Source organism: Amphiura filiformis, chromosome 16 (assembly GCF_039555335.1).
Source record: "Amphiura filiformis chromosome 16, Afil_fr2py, whole genome shotgun sequence".
Taxonomy (NCBI): Eukaryota; Metazoa; Echinodermata; class Ophiuroidea; order Amphilepidida; family Amphiuridae; genus Amphiura; species Amphiura filiformis.
The window spans coordinates 605,572-627,746 of NC_092643.1; the positions used below are offsets into that span (position 1 = coordinate 605,572).

Consider the following 22,175-nt stretch of genomic DNA (forward strand, 5'->3'; position numbering starts at 1 on the left):
GTCTGGTACAGATCCCAGGGTACCGATTTTACTCAATGTGAATATGATTTCTTGAATTTATTAAACTGAGAACTCATATTGTGCCATATTTACTGTGTCACTCATGGGGGAAGTAGGGTACATGTTATCTCCAGATCATTTTATCTTATACATGTACCTGGCAATTTTTGAATTGTGTGCTATCATTTTGATATACCTGAATAATGTCAATGCTTGAGAAGCCAATCATTTTTATTTGTCTTGCTGAAATATGCTCGAGATGCACTATTTTTGGCTCCATGAGTGACAATCCAATATGGTGTAAAAAATTGTTAATAAGCATATGGGCCTATTGACGAGTTGATCGGACCAGAACAAATTTTTGCGGTAGTTTGTTGAACTTTTTTGTGTAATAGGCATATATGCTTATTAACAAACGTTTAAGGTAGTTTTTTGAATAGTTTTTTTGGTAAGGTCAAAAAATAATATATGACCAAGGGAGATGATACGTACAGTAACTATAAATGATACAGCATCAGTATGTCATGGGAAATATCCTACGCCAAGTGTCATACTAAACTCGGCCTCCAGTTTAGCCTCGTAAGACACCTCACACAAGAGTGGCGTGCGCAGCACATTGAAAGTGGGGGGGGGGCAGGTTGTTCAGTTCCCCGATCGAATGGAGTCTGATTAGGACGTTTTTGCACCGTCAAAAGTGACGAATGACTGATTTCCCCCGAATGACCAACAAAAGTGTGGGGGGTCTGTGTCTGTATCCCCCTTTGCGCACACCACTGCTCACACATGGTATTTCTCATGGCATACCACTGCTTCATCCAGTTATTTCAATTCTAATCATTCCTTTTACAAGAAGTACACCCTCTACATCAACATTTGCTTTGCCAACTAGATGAGGGAGGCATAACACTGATGCTGACTATCACTCAGCAGAGCAGCCAATCAGCAGTACTGTGTAATGGGCTATTCCAGTTGCAATCCACACTACCCCTGTGGAAGATTTTGGAAATATCTTCCACAGGGGAGTAAGTTTTCAAATGTAATTGGTCAGGGTTAATCATTTTGAAACCCATACTCCCCCTGTATTATGGCTTTACCTATATCTTCCACAACCGGGGTGAGTGTTTCAAATGGAAGTGACCCAATTGTCTATTCTATTTGAAACTCATACTCCCTCTGTGGAAGACTTAAGCTAAATCTTCCACAGGGGTAGTGTGGATTTTAAATGGAATAGCCCAATTACATACTGCTTGTAAAAGGAAGGATGATTCTACTTGTGATGTTCTCAGTTATCCATAAGATGTACATATTAAGATTTGAAGTGCTAGAATTTGAGTTTGTATACTTAACTCTCTCCGTACGGTGTCAACTGCAGACGACAAGTTTCAAATTTGTGTTAAAAATTGTAAAAAATGCATTAAAATGAGTACAAAGAAGCCTAGTATTGCTTCAGTGGTTCTTGAGATAGCTCTTGATATTTTGAGAAAATACCTCAAGCTTTGGAACACTGCATGTTGAAGCCTATGGCTAGCACGCAGAGAATTATCGTAAGTTATGTAGACTTTGCAAAGAGGTTTGTTTTCATGTTCTGAGTAAGCAATCAAAATAAAGCTCATAAGAGTCTCTTAGCAGTTTTAAGCTTAATCATCTTCAGTTCTACTGACTATTCTTAACCATTGCTCTGATTGGCTCAATAGATGAAATGGCCACTCTTTGTAACCAATCAAAATAGTTTTTAGAAACCGATAATTCAGCCAGTATTGCCCATAGGGTTAACATGGCCATATTTCAACATCAATTTTCGTGACAAAGACTCGCCTCACATGATCACATTAGACACATAGCGCAAGCTTGTGAAAAGTCTGCAGGCAATCTGGCTATTTCATATGGACCTAGTTTTACACTTGGAAATGGCAGTCTTATGAATAATCATTAAAATGTAACATACAGGTGGTGATGAAAACAACTTCCATTTGCAGACAGACCTTTCAAGTAGGGTCAGTTAGTCTAGCTTTTTATTTTATTTTTAATTTTTTTCTACAGATGACCCTAAAATAACAAACTTTGCTTGCGTTTTTTAATCAAAATCAATCGATATTTGCCATAAAAAATGGCTGATTTTACATGCACAAAATACCAAACCACGTCAAGTTGGTGTACCTTGCTCTTTTTCTTTCCAGTTGTTCATATTCAAGGCATCCTCTTGTATCATTTATTGATCCTTGATGTGTTTTGTGTCCGTTGGATTCACCATTACCCACTTTTACCAAATCTGAGTTGGTTGGGCCAGGTTTTTTGTTGTCTTATGGCTAATCATTAAAACTTGAAACACACCAGTCATTTCAATACAGGTAGTTACAATACTACAGTGTTTATTTAAAAGGTTTTTTTTTAGATGCTGCCAGTAGGAAATAGTTTGGGGCAAGGTGAAATGAAGTAAAATGACAAAAAAAACAATCATTTCTCACTTGTCTCTTCTTGCCATGCCAACCATTCATCAATGCTGCTCATGTATTGTATTTAAGTGGTTTGTAGCCAATACCAGTTACGCTTGTACAAGACTGCCCTCATGTGTTTGCTTTGGGGTACAGATACCTGGCTGATAGATACACTACTTCCACAGTTCTTTCTGTATTATTGGTCTATACTTGCTGTGCACAATTCCCCCACATAGTATAGGGAAGTTTAATTTTCTGAGTTTTAGGTGTGTTTTTTTCATTTAGGTGTGGTTTTTTTAAAGAAAAAAAAAGAAAGAAATTAGCTCCTTTGTATATTTGAAGCATACATTGCTTTATATTATTGATATTTTGTGAACAACCATATTTTTCTTCAATTTTTATTTACATATAATTTGAATATGAGGGACAAAGTATATCACTTAGAATTGAATTTTGTTTAATATTAAGTTTAATTAAATCAGTAGCAATTGATTTACAACAGAATATTCCATAAGTTTCAAAAATGGACTATTTGTCCATTATATTCAACCAATCAAATTTAAAATTCACACTACCCCTGTGGAAGATTTGGGAAATATCTGCCACAGGGGGAGTATGAATTTCAAATGGAATGAAAACATTATGCAGCTCCATTTGAAACCCACCTCACTCTGTAGAAGATTCAGATTGAACCTTTCTCAGAGGGTGTTTGAAATTCAAATGGAGCGGCCTAATGCGTTAATTCCGTATGAAATTCATACTCCCCCTGTGAAAGATATTTCCAAAATTTTCCAGGGTAGTATAAATTTAAAATGGTTAAATCTACTACTCCTAATGTCACAAAATACAATACTCAATTTGTTTATTTTTTACTTGGAAAAAAATTATATTTTGCCCCAATGAAATATAGTTCAATTGCAATTTGTTATCTTGAAGCTCGATTATTCTATGGGAAATGAAAAAACACACTCAAATACAGGTGTTCGGCCCAGTTACTGAAGGATTAGGAGTTAGCTCATGTCATCTGCCAAAACAATATACAGTATATATTTGTTGAAGCCATATTATATACAATTTTGGTGAAATTTTAATTTTGTTATTATTTACTGTTAGGTTTCCTGACCATTTTAAGCAGACATCATGATGTGAAATGAAAGAAAACCCACTTACTTTGGTTGCTGAACTGTGGAGTGTTTATATGGAACGCGGGATTTAATTTTCTAATTCTGATAATCACACTCAATTGTTCTGTTGTCCTATACATATTCAACAAATTTAGCCGATTCCAATTAAAGTGTAAATTTGAACATGTGCAAATATTACAAATATACCAAAAAATCTAGTTTAAAATTCAGTTCAGTCAGATTGTACATTATGGCTTTAAATCAAAATATTTAGTCCTGTATTTTTCTGACATTTGAATTTAATTTGTAATATAAATCCAACTTATTCATTGGCTACAGTATACTGCCAACACACAGCTTTAGAGTACACCGTACATTCTTAAGTGCAAAATGTAAACGATTTTGCCTTGTAAAAACTAGGTTAATTTGCAAGTTTGCGATGCCCTAATCATATAGAAAGGTAGCTATATCTAGGGCCAGTATTGATATTTCCACTGCCACTTTACTCTCCCTGCTTCCCAGGGCCTTGTCCCCATTGATTCTAATGGTGGCTGGGTCAATGCTAGAGGTCATAAGAGCCATTACTTAGTGAGTGTACCATGTAATAGTCCTGTTCACTAAGTTGTCTTTATTGATGAGAACTTATTGAACCACTGAAAGATGTATTATATGAAATGTAGAGCTATGATGATGGCTGCTCTGTGTGATATGGTGCTAAGTTCACCCAGTCTATTTAAGAGCTCATTTTTGCCCTTTCTATTGCTTTTATTTCTTAAATATAGAGTATTTCAATAAAAATTATTACATATCTGGTACAACTGCTCCTTTGGTAGAGGCATGCTTAACCCTAGGAGGACAAGTACCTTTCTTAAAGCATTTTTGATTGGTTATTACATGATATGTGCATCCTGAGTCACCAATTAAAAAGCAGGTTCTAAATATTTAGACTCGCCTCTCTTCAGCCCTACCACTTCATTCTTACCAAGTTGCTGATTGGCTCAATAAAGTGTAATGGTCTTCTTGTAACCAATCAGCAATCAGGTAGCACTCATGAGGTTAATACTTTGGGCCCTTAGACACACACACAAATACACAGTCTAAGGAGTCTGTGTATATATATGCTTGATGGGAAGTTTTAAATAATCAGAAAATGATTTAAAACTGTGCTCATCTCACTAACTTAATGAGGCCCTTATGGTATGAGGCTTCAGACCTCATCTTCCCATGGGCCTTATATGAGGCCCCAGACCTCATCCTCCCTACCCATCGACTATTTACCTGTCTGCCTTTGTGGTGAACAAAATGTGTGCAGAGGAAGGTGATGATATGAATAATTCAAAAGGCAGAGGTTGCAGATACAGTCACCTTAGCAATAATGCAACAAGTTTCCATTTCTCCATATACCCAGGGTTGCCATCAATTTTCGGCAAGAATCGCGGGTCAGGTAGTCAAAAAGTCGCCCAATTTTTCTCTTAATCATTGGTCTCCATGGGACAGGAAACGACTGGAAGTCGCTGGAGCCAATGTTGAAAATACGCCTAATTTGTTTCTTAATGATTGATTTTTATCCATTGTAGGTCAGAAAATGGTCAAAAGTTGCAGGGAAAATCTTCAAAAGCAGCCCAACTTGGCTACCAAATCACAGACTTGTCAACCTTGCATATACCCTGGGTTAGACATAGTGGATGAGTAGGAAATAATATGACTAGGCCCTGTAGCAAGTTCGAGTAAAGTAACTCTGCTTCCCCTCTGGCGGCCAGTCATCCAATCAAAATTGAGGCCGACTTTTGTTTCTCCTCCTATTTATGAGGACAGTTATTTTTAGCATAATGGATGGAATTTAACCCCAGACAAAGAAAACCTGCCATGCATCTTAACGTTTGTTTGTCTTAGAGTATCAGTTCCTTCTTTTATTCACCAAAATAATCAATTACAGTTCCCTGTCAGATTCACTTTGACGTAATTTAGCCATTTTTATGCAGCACGAGCAATCGGTATTTTCATTCCGAGTATTATATGCAATTAATTAAGTTTTATGTATGATTTACATGATTAGTATGCCGGTTTGAATTCATTAAGATTTGATGTGGAAGCATACGTGTAGGGCATAGGTATTCAATCATTTCTCCCAGACTACCATCCATTTTATGTCGTTTAAAGGCACAAATAGTTATTCACTAAATAGGAAAATCTAAATTCATTTTTCAAAAATCGGATTTTTGCTAACATACGCTGCAAGAAATAAGACTGAAAACAAGTTGAGGCGAGTGGAATGACAAAATCCATATTTTTCCATTTTTTAGCCATTTATTATTATTTCAGACATTTATTGAGCACCTTAAGTGTAAAACTGCATTGAACATCTTTTAGTAATACAATGATCTTATTGGAAATGAGTCGAGGAAGTCAATCGTTGCATTTATATTTCCATAGGTCTTGTGGTTCTTCAGTTAAGGCTAATAATATATCAAGCCTTTCACCCCCTGAGAAAAATCAGGCACATGGGGCGGACATTACGGAAGTAAGATGTCAATGGTTTGATCGTATATTATTATTCATATCAAAAGAGAATGTAGTGTAAGATGGAAAAACAGAGAAGTTTGGAAATAAATTGAATGCTGGAACTTACTTGTTGCAGACTTGATACGCTGCATCTGGAACCTCCAGATTTATCAGGCAAGTGACCCATTGGACTGGTCATGTGATAGATGGCTAGATATTGCCTTGATGGCATGTCCAGCCCAATAGGTCTGTTGCCTAATCAAGTCTACAGGTTTCAGATGCAAAATAACAAGTCTGCAAAAAATAAGTTCAAGTATTTGATTTAGTTCCATACTTTTCTGTTTTCAATTACTGGATAACTGAGAACATTCACTCAATTGTAGTGTAAGTTGGTACTGCATGGAATTGTTCTTTCTAAATAAGATACAGTAGACTTAATGTTAGAGCATGGTTTCTCAACCTAGACTGGCCAGATACATAACCAGCCTATAAGCCTAGTCAGTCAAGATGGGGGACCAATAAGGTCCAATTTCTCGAAGCTTGGCTAGTGGTCAGGTTTCCTAAGCCAGCAGGTTAGCCCTACCAATGTGGATCTATTTGAGTAATTTATCTTTCTAGGTGACATACAATGTGAAATTACAATCACTGGTATATAAGACTAATTGGGCTTATGCTTGGTGGCTTAGAAAGCCTGACCACCAGCCATGCTTCGAGAAACAGCCCCTAAAAGTCCACTTTTTATCCACTTTTTTAATATTCAGTGTGAAATGTAACATCAGATTGCAAAAGATTAATGCTATCAGTCTATTACATAGTTGCCCCCCCCCTCCCCACATTATGCTCCCTCGTCCCAGAATGGTATGGATTTGGAGGAATAACATCTACTTTTGATTGCTCATTGTTCAGAATAGTCCAAAAAATGTCGTGGACATATATGACACGATCAAGGGAAATGAGTCGGATGTCGCTAATATTGGCTTTGAGATATTGGCAAAGAAAGTGTTAAAATTCTTTTGTTTTATATTGTTTTCAGTGATTGATAAATTGATGTAACTTTGCAAAGAAAAGTCGTATCAACACTGGGTTTTCAGTTTCAGAAAGCTCTAAATGTCTTCTTTAGAAACCTCTGTAAAACTCATTTTCGACCAGGGTCGACATGTGACTCATTCCCCTTGATCATGTCACATATAAGCAACTGTTTGGAAATCCTGTGCCCCATGAAATCTTGGCTATACAGGCTTGGCTGCTTTGGAATAATAAATTAGTATTACCCTTCATACTTGTGACAATACCCTTTACAGAATAAAGTACATTACAACACACTGGGTGTGAAGGGTATGATGGAATTGTACAGATGCTCATGAAACTGCAGCTGTACTAGCTTTCATACCAATTTCATATCAGGCTATGATGGGATATTCCAGTTGAAATCCATACACCCTATAGTCCGTCAACTCAGATGTACAAAGTAAATAGACCTTGGAAACTGGAGGTATGAGAATAATTATTTCAGTGCAATGCGTGTGTAAATGCTTCTTTGGCGCGTCAACTGCTGCACGATTTGTACTTGCCGAGCGCACCATGCTCTTTATGCGTCGCATTGTTTTACTGCATGTTACGCAAAGCATCTACCCTTGATGCCACAGATTTGATTTGTACTTCTAGGTTGAAACAGTATATATGGAAGACATGACCTTAATCTCCCACATAGGGGTGTAGATATCAAATAGAGTCAAGTAACCCCCATTTGAAATTCACACTCCCTTCTTGGAAGATTAAGGTCATGTCTTCCACAGGGGGTGTATGGACTTTAACTGGAATAGCCCAATATTTTGTATGCATCATTTTGTTGCTGTGGATATGAATTATTGTAACTATGGTGACGTGTACTAGGCATATTATTTATAGGTGAAATTTGCAGTATCATAGCTGAAATTTTTTTGTACAAAAAAGGTTGTGGTGATGATGTAATCATTTGCAGTTTTGAAAGTGCAGTGGTGGTGCTAGATGAGGTAATTACAGATTCGTCATACTGGTACCCAAGTCATAATGAATCATGGAGTCCAGACTCGACTTTTCACAAGTGAAATAACCATTCAGATTTTCAAATTTTCCTAGAAATGAGTCAACTCAACTATGAAATGACTCGACTCATTACAACTCTGCGAACATACCTCTCTATAAAAGGGAATTAAACACAATAATAAACACTTTTCCGACACAATACAGAATTAAAAATCCATAGAAATGATGGGCATGTAAGGTTCAGAATACCCTCACGCCAACTTGTATGCCTGTAAGATTCTATATCTGGCACCACCACTGAAGAATGCTGACATAGTCTGTAGCTTTGAGTAAGTGTGTTACCTTACACATAGAATGGTAAAAAAATAGAAAAAGAAGATATAATTTGATTCGCTTCAAGTTCGGCAGTGACGTCAATGCTTTTTTGTGGTTGCGCTGCAATCGTGCTGACAAAGTGCTCTTGTATGCGTGAGTGTACGCTCTGCATGATTAACTTTATACGCATGATTCACTACTGCGTCCAGTGAAGAACGCACATACGTCACTACCAAACTTGAAGCGAACCAATGTATAGATGGCAGGTGTGTGGTGCAAATCTTAGGGCATATCATACTAGCTGTCACAACTTGCAATTCAAAAATCGCTGGTGATCAAACACTGGTGGCATATGCACAATCGCTTCAAGCGTCCAGTTGTGGCTAGTGACAAAGTTGCCTTCAAGTTTATTGCTTGAGATTTGACGCTGCAACATGCTAGCAACTTATCGATCTGATTTAGGTAATTACTTTTACTTTTTCGATAACCGACAGAAGCTCCTTTGCGATTGCCTAGTATGATATGGGCATTATATTGCACTATTTTAAAGTTTTTCTTATGGTTAAGCTAACCTTCTTTTATTCACAGCATCCCCCCTATTATATGTGTAGATGTAAGATAACATTTTTACCACTTCTACAAAAAGACAAATTTAATGAGAAGAAACTGGCGGAAGATAACAAGAGCTTTAACAGCTTACATTGAAATGCCACCCTATTTGATAATTTAGAATATAATGCAAAATGTTTTTGCATTCTTGTAATCAGACCCTTATTATAGAACTTCCAGGAACTACCTTTTCTTATTTAAAGATGGCCGTTTGGAGAATGTAGGCCTAGTATCAGAGCTTTGTAGATTTTCATCATGTGTAGTTGGTACAATTAAGTAGTTACAGTAAGCAAAATTGGGCTATTCCATATAAAATCCACACTACCCCTGTGGAAGATTTTGGAAATATCTTCCACAGGGTGAGTATGAATTTCAAATGGAATGAACACATTACGCAGCTCCATTTGAATTTCATACACCCTCCAAGAAAGATTCAACCTGAATCTTCCACTGAGGGAGGGTGAGTTTAAAATGGAGCTTCCTAACATGTTCATTCCATTTGAAATTCATACTCTCCCTGTGGAAGATATTTCCAAAATCTTCCACAGGGGTAGTGTGGATTTTAAATGGAATAGCCCATTGCAGCAGACAGGAAAAAGCTGGTGCAATCATGGTGTCAAATATCATTCATTGCATAGAGTATATAATTATCATTTATCTGAAAACTTGTTCATCAAAGCATGTGCATGCACTTCTATTTATTAACTGCCAAAAACTGTCTTGCTCTTTATTATATTACCCTGTTACCCGCTTATATCTACTACACTTGGCATCTTGCTTGCGATACTACTACCTCCCTGCATTTTCTTCATACGTCCGCCTGACCCTGTTGACTGTATGCTTTGACATTATAAAGGAGGAGGTGCGTATTACAACATTGGTGTTTTTTTTGTTTTTTTAACTAATGTTTATTTTATTTTTAAAACCAGATAAGTCATTATGGTGCCTTGTGTTACTTAAATAATTAACAAACAATGATTTTATAATTCAAAATAATTTTTTTTATTATGTATTAAATAAATGCACTATTATTTTCTCTTAATAAGAATGGCAGGTTGTTTTGCCTTTTTCAAACTACATTTTCAATGTTGCTGTACTCATTAATTAAACAGTTTTTAACATCTACAAAGAATGTGTTATTTGAAATTGTCCAAATTGAAGTTTCTGATCATTAATAAAGTCATTTTATTTCTCAAACATGCACAAGGTAGCATATGGACTTACTTGGTTTTAGAAATAAACTTGTTATATTATTTATAGTAAATATTCAGATGTCTTGATATTCATAAACATTTTTATATCATATGTGACACTTTTACACCTTGATGTAATAACCAACATTTACACCACACATAAAACGATATTATTAATTCATACATTCAGAGACTAATTCCTCCTCCTGTGTGTTGGGGTAGGTGTGTGGGCCTGGCATACAAGTGTTAGGCAACACATCCAATTAGGGTTGATAATGCTATTGGTGTACCACTGGAGATGATAATGTTTCCATTGGTGATCCAACTAACCAAATGAACTCAAAATAAGATTTGCACTGTGCATAAGACATGGATTACATCAGGGTTTAACCTGATTTTGAAGTCTTTTTGCTTGTTGTGTACCAGTTAAACATCAAAATAGTGCCGATAAAGATATTGGTATATAATATCGACAATAATATTTCCATTTGTGATCCAGTAAACCAAATTGACTCAAAATAAGATTAAACTGTGCCAAGGCATAGTTTACATCTTGTGCAGCGTTTGATCTGATTTGCAACCCTTTTAACACATTATCATCACTGCTGGTATACCGATAGCTTTATCAGCAATAATTGGATGTCTCGATCTGCAATGGTTGCATTATTTTGATGATCATACTTGAAGTCCAAATACCAGAATTATACCAGAATTTGAGTTGTATGCAGAAATTAGCAAAAAAGTTCATGTTAAACACATATTTTTGTTTTAAAACAGCCCAATATACTCACATACCAGACACGCATCTCTCATTTACTGCTATTAAGTCCATTCAATATTTGAAAGCGAGCCGTGAAAATATTTATTATGATGAGCTACCACTTATGCACCAAGGAGCACAATTATGTGGAGTAGGTCAGCAATGGGGTACCTAATATAGGAGGAATTTGTCTGTGTAATGTTGCACTTCACCGTGTGCTTAAATTTGATTTGGAACATAATGTTACTTATTTTCAGAAATATTATTTTTATAGTTTTTTGCATTATTTTCATTAAACAGACACTTAATCAAGATGTATGTGTTGATGTTCTTAGTGTATGGGTGCTTGTTTGCACACATTTGTTTGTAGCTGCAAAAAAGTTATTGGACAATGTCATAATTGTTTGAGGTGCTCAATTTAAAAAATACTACACTTTATGATTCAATTCTGTGTATTACTAAATACTGAAACTAGCGAATTGCAGACAGAAAGCTACCCAAAAGGTGAGCTATTTTACTGCTGTAGAGAAACAAGATTGGTTTAATCTGAAATGTAATAGTTATTTGAAATGTTTTAACATTTATTAAAATAAGCTTGTCAATTATACAGGAGAAAGAAGAACTATGCATCACACACAAGCACATTTAAATATGAAATTACAATGGCAATATAAAATGCATAGGCAGATAAACCACAGAAAAACTGCGGATATACCTGCCTGTGGAGGGATTTGAACCCCAACCTTTGGATCAAGTTCGATGTTCTAACCACTGAGCTATACAGACTGCCCTTAACATTACAAACAGCACACACAACACACCAGAGTATGAGATCAATTTAATGTTGCCTACCCACCACTAGTTAATTACTTTTATTATTATAAACCGACCCTATTTAAAAAAAATCTTGGAAGTCTCCTTAACAAATGACTCCTGCCCGAATTATTATCAACTCAACCTTTGTAAATAAAATATGAAAAGTTGCCACATATGTTGTAATCGGAAATTAAGATTTGCTGCATCATAAACAAGAAAAAAATGCTGAATGTTTTGAGTTGTGTGCAATATAAACACATCCTGGGGAAATGATCAATAATTTGTTCAGAATTACACTGTTTATTATAGGTCTACCAGTGATACTCGTACCTGGTATTCACTGGTCACAATATGAGTATTGACTATTGGCCACAGAAGCCAATAGCTTACTCCAATATACTCCAGACCGAAATAGCGAAAAACCACCTTTTGTGTCCTATTTAATATTAGACCTTTTTGGGTTCATATTTTAGTAGCCCTAAACACAAGATATTATTTTCATAATATTTTTCTTTTGTAGTATATTGATGATGAAAATATGACTATTGACTGTAAGGTTCATTGGTAATATTACAGTATTGATTCAAAAAATATTCTCCTTTTCAAAAAATGTGAGAAATGTGATTTTTTTTAATGTAGTGGACAGTAAAAAGTTCCTGCACTTTTTGTTTGAATGAATGTTAGACCAGCCTGTACTACAAAAATATGGAATCCAGTAACAATTCATTTACTGATGAAAATAAATGTTCAGAATGACCCCTCCAAGTAACCAACACAGTACACATTATGCAGTTCCATTTGAATTTTATACACCATCTGAAAATGATTCAACTTAAATCTTCCACAGAGGGTGGCCAAGTTTCAAATAGAGTTGGTTAATGTGCTCATTCCATTTGCACTTCATGTTCCACCTCTGGAAGATATTTTCAAAATCTTCCACAGAGGGAGTGTGGAATTTAAAGTTGGTCTGAACCCTGGAATTATGGAAACTTTCGGGCCTCATAACTGCTAAATTGTTGGTCTAAAGTATATAAAAGTATACATATTTAGAATGGCAAAGACTTGATAAGTTCATCTGTGATGTCAAATTTGGGCCAAAATGCTCATTTTTGGCCCAAAATCCCAAAAAACGTTTTTGGCCCACTTTTTTTTTGTGCAACGTAAAAAAAAAATGCTTGGGCCAAAACAAATTTTGAGGTACAGTGAGGCAAAATTGGGATATTTTCCGGGGAAAACATGTGAAAAAGGGACCCATCCATATACCAAAATTGGTCTAGAAAAGGGAGCAATTGGTATACCAAAAAGCTGAAAATGCTTCACATGTTTGCGGCATGTCCCCGTATATGGTCATTTGTACTGAGTACTCCTCTAGGGTTTTTATTTGAATGACAGACTTGTTCCTATTAGCTTATAAATCGATCTCTACATTTTGAAATTTAACATATGAAAACAAGTTGCCTGTTAACTTGGCTGTTTGCAATTCAAAGTAACATGAAAGAGCATTCATACATAAAATAGAGAACAAAGGAGCTCATAAATTGATCCCTATACATTTGAAATTTTGCATATGAAAACAAGCGGAATATTAAACTAGGTTGTTGGTAATTCAAAGTAACATGAAAGAGCAGTCAGACATAAAGTAGAGTAGAAAATTCTGGTGACATTAAAAATGGAGGAAAGGAAAACAGGTTCGGAAATGCTGTTCCCCGCAAAGGGCGCACTAATCAATGCATATAAATATGACTTAGGAAAGACATGATTTAAGATAAATAGCACGAAATTTGATGTTTAAGTATGAAATGTCACGCAGTTCAGAATGTAGTAAATCCATGGTGTACTGGCATTCATTATTCATGGCTTTTATATATATAAGAAATTTTTAGAAATAGAATCCCAACTTGAATGTTCCACTTAGTAATTTTTCATCAGGCGCAAAAGTGGAAAAAGTGTTGCAGTTGTTGGTTCTTATGAGATATGTGCCAGCATGTTTGTTTATAGTAACGCTTTATGGCTTTCTTTAAATTCAAATAAATAAATACAGCTTGCAAAAAAAAAAAAAAAAAATATGATAGTAGCTTTGTGACAAGAGATGATAAGAGCTGTTTGGTTTTCATTATCGTAAAAGTGGGAAATTTTCGCACAATTAATTTTCCGCACTTTGCCAATTTTGAACTGATTCCCTTGTTTTTAAATTTGCAAACTCTTAAATTTTCGTATTATGACCTATACACAAAAGGAATATATTTGCGCAATGTTATTTTTGTGGTAGCAGCTTGTAATGCGAAGAGCGCGAAAATAGATGTAGCGTAAAAATTACACGAAGAGAGCAGGAGTCATTTTTATCAGGAGCTTTGAATATTGAGTCTCATTCTTGAGGGAGTACAGGGATGGGCAACCCACATGGGTTAGTTTCCTACCAATAATCAATAGACATGAGTCCGCATTTTAAGAGGAGAAACAAGTCAAAATGCTTCAAAACATTCTCAGCTTGACAACTTGATTCATTAAAGGGACATTCATTTATTTGTGTATTGTTACATGAAATGTATTTAGAGAATAAACAATAGGATTTTTTAAATCTCTAACGTGTGATAGACAACAGACAGATCCAATATTTTGAGTAGTGGAATAATTAGGGATTCAATCATGTTTCACCGTTGTTCATCACCGTTTAACAACGATGCGGACAGCGTCGTCTGCGTGGTTTACTTCCGAGGGCAGCTTTAGCTGCCCGGTAAGCTAAGTAAACCACGAGACGCGCCGACGCGAAGTTGTTAAACGGTGATGAACAACGGTGAAACATGATTGAATCCTTTCAACAACGAAAAGAAGCTAAATATCGTATAATTATTTTACGAGGAATGTCAGTTAATCATTGCCACTCAGCCTTACAAAAACTTCGATGATTTCTCTTTTGATATCAGCAATAAAACTACAGAATAAAACGGCAATGTTTAGCCGCTACCTGAAAAATACTGAATTCAACTTGTAAGCTGGCATACGCACAAAGGTTCCAGGCATGACGAATTTTACGCGCTCTCGCGTAACGCGTAGTCTCGCTCGCGTTCGCGTATACGCTACTGTAAAAGTGTGGGTTCATCACGGATTAACAACGGTTGGCTCCTGTACAAAGGTATAGGAAGAGTTGTTGAAATATTATTTTAATAACTATTTAATTGAGCAAAAATTAAGTTACTGTCATCAAACTCCCCATTTTCTAAAATGAACAAAACTTGTTTACAACATTACATCTTCAGTTGAAACTCACCTCCCTCGATGGAAGATTCAGGTTGAATCTCTCTCAGATAGTGTATGAAATTCAAATAGAGCTGCCTAACGTGTTAATTCCATTTGAAGTTCATACTCTCCCCTGTGGAAGATATATGGAAAAGCCCACAGCCTCAATCATTTTCAAAGTTTTACTGGTAGTTATCAGTTCTCACTACAATAAAGTTTCTTAACCATGCTTTCTGGTAGGTAGCTGTTATGGCTCTTTGCTTACAGTCTAAATCAATGCTGCTGTGCTGCATGCCTGACATTGGATGAAAAAAGTGCTGTTGATGCTATAGTATATTGCATATTCATGAATAGAATGGCTATTACTTGTTTGAATTATGCATACCATCAAAAATACAAAGGGCATACTAACACAGTTTTGAATATTTTGAGAATCTATAAACTTATGTAAGTGTGTTGTACCTGTGCCTCATATAAACATGAACTTTAGTTTCAAACAAAAAAATCCTCTACATTATTTGAAGTATTCATTTATTTATTTGGATCGCAAGATTTTTTTCTGGTGTATAAAAGGAAGTGTACCTTATACTGCTGTCTACTTTTGTCCCATGTTCTGTGTTAAAACTAGTACTTCCAACAATAATTTATACATATCCATGTTTTATTCAACAGCAAAAAGCTGAGGCTGGCAAGAAGAACTTTATCACTGTTCTTGACCCGAAGAGGTCCAATGCTATCAACATTGGGCTGACAGTACTACCACAACCAAGGACCATTAAACAAGCAATCTTAACAATGGATACCATGGTCATCAACAAAGAGGGAGTAGAGGTAAGGGGTACCACAAGGTTCATTACATTGGTCCATTAAACAAGCAATCTTAACAATGGATACCATGGTCATCAACAAAGAGGGAGTAGAGGTGAGGGGTACCACAAGGTTCATTACATTGGTCCATTAAACAAGCAATCTTAACAATGGATGCTATGGTCATCAACAAAGAGTGAGTAGAGGTAAGGGGTACCACAAGGTTCATTACATTGGTCCATTAAACAAGCAATCTTAACAATGGATACTATGGTCATCAACAAAGAGTGAGTAGAGGTAAGGGGTACCACAAGGTTCATTACATTGGTCCATTAAACAAGCAATCTTAACAATGGATACCATGGTCATCAACAAAGAGGGAGTAGAGGTGAGGGGTACCACAAGGTTCATTACATTGGTCCATTAAACAAGCAATCTTAACAATGGATACTATGGTCATCAACAAAGAGTGAGTAGAGGTAAGGGGTACCACAAGGTTCATTACATTGGTCCATTAAACAAGCAATCTTAACAATGGATACTATGGTCATCAACAAAGAGGGAGTAGAGGTAAGGGTACCACAAGGTTCATTACATTGGTCCATAAAACAAGCAATCATAATAATTGATACCATGGTTATCAACAAAGAGAGATTAGAGGTCAGGGGTGTTCCACAAGGCTCACTATATTGGCCCACTACTGTCAAATGTAAGCTGACAATACTTAGAATAATCAACCAATCTTTGCAGGCATTGTTATAAATAATGAGGGAGAAAAGTAATGAGGGAGAAAGGTAAATCTGAATCATTCTTGTATTAAGCTCACTGTGCTGTAATTTCTGATTAAACAAGCATGGTTATTAACAAAAGGGAATAGGTTGACATATAAGGCCGCCGCCTTTTCAGTTTTTAATAGTTGCAAAGCTGGTAAGAACATTACATTTTGTCTTCATAACCTTTTTATAACGTGCACTTCTTTGTTATATATAATGGTTTTTTTTATCAGAAACTGCTGACCATGATGCCAACGGAGGAGGAAGTTAGTGCTATCCAGGAGGCAACAACAGTTAATCCAGATGTACCTCTGGCTTCTGCTGAGCAGTTCTTGCAGATGATGGCATCCATAAGTGGCCTCAAAGCAAGACTCAGTCTATGGCTCTTCAAAGCTGATTATGACTCACTGGAAGAGGTAAGGCCATGGGGTGTATGTGTGCATATCTGTGTTTGTGTTGGGTGTGTACTTTTTTAACCCCATGAGAACTACCTGCCTATTGGCCAAAAAGAAATTTTCATTATCAATTTGACCAATCAGCAACATTGTTAGAATAATTTCACCACACAAAAAAATTGGGGTGAATAATTTGCAAAACTTCATTCTGATTGGTGATTAAAATGAAGATATCATGTAATTAACCAATCAGAGGCAATGTTAGATCGGCAGGTAGTGCTCAGGGGGTTAAACACTCTCAAATCAGGGAGGGACACATGTGGGAAATTGGTATGCACAGTGGACACACAGAATCTGTTTTTGTCCGATGCTGTTGATAGATCATAATCAGGTACATAAGAAATTGGCTATTTCAGTTGAAATCCATCCACCCCCTGTGGAAGACATGACCTTAATCCTCCACACAGGAGTATGAATCTCAGATAGGGTTACCTGAATGGGTAACTCCATTTGAAATCTACACTCCCTGTGTGGGAGATTAAGGCATGTCTTCCACAGAGGGTTTATAGATTTTAACTGGGCTAGCCCATTGTTGGGGACAGTAGACACACAGGAACCATATTTGTCTGACAGTGTTGATAGATTGCAAATGACATATTAAAGTACATAATAAAGAACATCCATAGTTTGGGGTGTAGGAACAGTCCACGCTCAGTGCGCTCAGCGATAAAAAAAACTTGTCCAAAATAAGGCCACCGAATCTTTTTTCCAGTCATAATAAATAATTACTAAGCGAGGTTCCAAGAAACATTGAGGACCCTCGTATTTACTTTGCATATTTGTTAGTAAACCACTTGAGGTTTGTCTGTCATCAACAAAACTGTGTTAAGTCAATTTATATCTTGCATCTTGCTCTGCTTTGCATGGTGGACATCACCAACAACACTTCTGTATAAACTGGCATGATCATTTGTAGGCGCCAACGGGATAAAAGAACACTAATACCAAAAAAATAATAACAATTTTGAGCAAATTTTATAATTTTTCAGAAAAACAACTAATGCTAGCACCCTCAAAGTTTCAAGTACATTCTAATATGGAAAGTAAAAGAATTTATCCAAAAAAATATCTGCATTGTGAAATAAGTTTCAATTTATAACTTCATCATTGATAACTGCTTGTGGAAAAATACCCTTTATTTGTTGTTGAATAGTCATAACTATGGCCTACTTTTTTTTTCTAGAGTTGTCATCTGCACATAATACCAAATGCGTTCATTTAAAATAATTCCATGAACTAGTGTTTTGCAATGATGAATAAACCTTAACAATTTCTGTGTACCCCAATTGCAGGAAGTGGCTGAGCCGTTGGCAGATCTGAAGAAGGGCATGGAGGACTTGAAAGATTGCAAGACGTTCAGATATATCTTGGCTACACTACTGGCCATCGGCAACTTCCTTAATGGTGCCCAGGTAAGCAGTCTGACTAGCATAGCTGCTAGGGTTTACTAGACCAAATATAACTATATAGTCAATGTGTTGGATTCAATACTCCCATGCTTATTAGTATGGGCTTTTAAAGCCAATAGTTTACTGTGGGAATTCTGTAGGACATCTTTTTTCCAGCCCTTTTTGTCACAAATTGTGAATATATTCCTTTAGGTAGTCCTAATTTAACCCAGGTGGAGGGTACGTAACTTTTGAATCAGTAGGGATGTGCCTCCCTGAAAGTAGACCCAAATTTATACCAATTTTCCTAGAAAATATAAATACCAGACACCCAGATATTTTGCAAAATTTGAAAACAATTTAATGAAAATGTTCAAAAATGTCAACAACAAAACACAGAAATTTAGGCTCAATTTAGGTGAAATTGAGACATTTTTTTTTATAATTTGAAACAAATACCTAATTTATACAAAAATTGACCAACAAAAGAAGCCATTGTTATATCAGAGGCCCAGAAATGAGACCCATAATTGGTCACATCCCGTGTCATATTATATTTAGCCTCGCTGTATACTTGTGTCTGATGTGCTCTCATGTCCCACAAAAAATACTGTGCAAACGTCGCTATCCGTTCCCTTAAGCTAGGTTGGTACATTTCAGTCTAACATAATTGACAACTGAAATGAGCATCACTTGCCAAAGTTTAATTGCACTTATTTGTCGCTCCTTAACCAGACAGCAGATGCAATCCATCTTCCTTGCCTAGACTATCCAAATTGGGCTGTTCCATTAATAATCCACACTCCCCCTGTGGAAGATTTTGGAAATATCTGCCACAGGGGGAGTATGAATTTCAAATGGAATGAACACATTACAGCTCTATTTGAAACTCACCCTCCCTCAGTGGAAGATTCAGGTTGAATCCTTCTCAGAGTGTGTATGAAACTCAAATGGAGCTGCCTTGAGTGTTCATTCCATTTGAAATTCATACTCCCCCTGTGGCAGATATTTCCAAAATCTTCCACAGGGGGAGTGTGGATTATAGATCGAATGGCCCAATCCATCTTGCTTGCCTAGACTATGCAATGAGTCATCTTGTAAACTGGGTATAGTCTTGATAGCATGTGAATGCCGCTTCATAATGGCATGTCACACATACTATACGTCTTCTCCCGAACCGAAAAGATCAATCTTTCCTGTAACTGTAATGTGTACTTAATCACATAAACGTGAACTGATCATAGAGCTGAAGCAGCTGCCATTTTATAAGCATGCTTCTCAGATGTAGACGTTTTATTTGAAATGGAGATGAGCATTTTAGCTTCAAAATGAGAACTACCTGCCGATTGGTCAAAAAGAAGTTTTTATTATCAATTGGCCCAATCAGCAACATTGTTAGAATAATTTCACCACGCAAAAATAATGGGGTGAATCATTTGCAAAGCTCCATTCTGATTGGTGATTAAAGTGAAGATATCATGTAATTGACCAATAAGAGGCATTGTTAGATCGGCAGGTAGTGCTCAGGGGGTTAACAGAACCAAATTTGGCCTTGTGACTCTTGGGACAAAATAAAAGCTTGCAAAACGGGCGTCGATGGTAAACACGCTAAACATACTTAAGATTTGTCAGCACATAAATAGTCACAAGTCAAGACTTGTGGATTTATTTAAAATGGGATATATGCATTTGAGTGCAGCACATATGCTATATGCACTTTGCATATTATGTAACTGGAATAAGTTGGTTCTTCACTGATAAAACACACATCAACACCTTAATACTTGTAAAGATCTGCAATCGAGGACTCCATTGTTTTTTGGAACTGTGGATATTTGACGTATTCGTATCTTACCAAGGACTCAAGCTAAGCACCAAAACCTAGACCCTCTAGCACTTCAAATGAGATATGGTCGTGTATGCATTTTTACATTGTTTGCAATAAGCTGGTAAGGGATAGAAAACTGGACGACAATGGTTACTTAGTGCCTATGCTATTTCTGTATTTTTGTGTGGGTGTTCTTGTTTTCAGGTCTTCACAAAAGCACACACTCCAAGACATACACAATACAGAAAAATAACACATAATTTTCACCAAGTACTTGCTAGACAAAGTTTAACCAAATCTACTTGAGATGCCCTCCTACACGTTCCTTGGATTTATATATCAAGGAGTAAAAACAAGACAACAGAAAAACAAGTTGATATTGTAAGACTGAGAGCAATTTAGACTTCTACTCTACTGAATATTCTCACCAAGAGTACTTTCTCTTGGCCTGTGGCGTCGTCATCTGTTTTTGAGTACTTTGGAGAAAGTACTCTTGTGGAGTGAAAAATATTCTGTAGTTTCAAAGTCTAAATTGCTTTTTGTGGTACAATTTACAACTATGTATGAATCTACAAAGGATGTTTAAACTTAATATGTGACATGATCTGGTCCATGGGGGCCAAAGGAGGCATTTTTTAAAATTGAGTTACTATAATTATTACCTTATACAAACATTAAGCTATCATATAATGAAAACACCAAAGGTCCAGCACACTTGGTCCTAAAGTTATGAAGTTTTGTGATACCTATTTTCTTATGTATTTTATTGTTTTTGACCCCATATTTTTGCCTTTATCTCCTTTGGCCCCCATGGACCAGATCGTGTCACATATTTGTATTTTGTATATAATATTTATACCACTAACAGCTTTTGTTATGATATTCAAATTGTTTACGTGGTTCTATAGTAGATGTATCTATGTACTATTTTGAAAGTTGTTGCTGGTGATGTTTGTTGTTGTTAGTATTGGTGGTGTTGTTGTTAACTGTTGTTATAACAAGATATTCACTCTTCCCTGTCCATACTACCAGCTTGTGCAGATTTTCCATACTTTCCGCACATTAGTACGTTTGTTGTAAGAGGCAGCTATTCATGATACATTATGAGATTTGATTGAGTGTGCTACTTTCAGCCTAATACAATTTGGAATGATTCTGTATGCATTGCGTATACTTTGTGCCTTACTCTCTGTCTGTGAGTCTGTCAGTAGATATACGATGAATTACAAATCTGTTTTTTGACAAGATGAGAGACATGAAAGAGATGATGTTGACAAGTATCATATTGTTGTTAAAACCATACTTGTTACATGAGATGAAGGACTAACACCGGTCACCATAGCAACATTGCATTTATTCACTTGAAATGTTAAATGATTGATAGGTGTGTTGGAGAGGATGGTTGTTAGGAAACAAGTGAAAAATGTCACAAGTCATCTGGAAACCAAGGAACAAATTTGGAAGAAAATATTATTGTTTGTGGATTATTTTAAAAAAAGAAATGTGATTTGTAAAATTGATGATTAACTTTATTTGATGGATAAATTTATTTTCTGAAAAAAGCAGCAATACTTGAAAGGCACCGACAGTGTTTCACTAAATCAGAAAATCTAAAAAAAAGGAATCCAAAATGAGATTTTTGTTATTGGAAGAATATGTCCATATGGACACTTGTAGCTGCATGCATTTGAGTTAAGCTTCATATTTGCCAACAATACCATTTTCTTCCTTTTTGTCAATTTTTTTTCATATGAAGAAGAACATGCAATTGGCAATTTTATTAACTTGTCCTTCACATTGCAGCCATTCCTAAAAACTTAAATATTTTTACTACTTGTGTGGATTACCCAGCTAACAAAAACAGTTTTACAGAAAATGTTTAAATGTCAGGTATATAAAGGGCATATA

General features: G+C 36.0%; 1 protein-coding gene across 1 annotated transcript in view; it reads left to right on the plus strand.

Moving 5' to 3' along the window:
- Positions 1 to 22,175, plus strand: part of LOC140135406 (FH1/FH2 domain-containing protein 3-like) — a 109,790-nt gene that overhangs the window by 1,397 nt on the left and 86,218 nt on the right. The window contains exons 2-4 of the mRNA XM_072156897.1: positions 15,689 to 15,847; positions 16,830 to 17,012; positions 18,344 to 18,463. Coding sequence (XP_072012998.1) covers positions 15,689 to 15,847; positions 16,830 to 17,012; positions 18,344 to 18,463 — 462 coding nt within the window. The remainder of the gene's footprint in view (positions 1 to 15,688; positions 15,848 to 16,829; positions 17,013 to 18,343; positions 18,464 to 22,175) is intronic.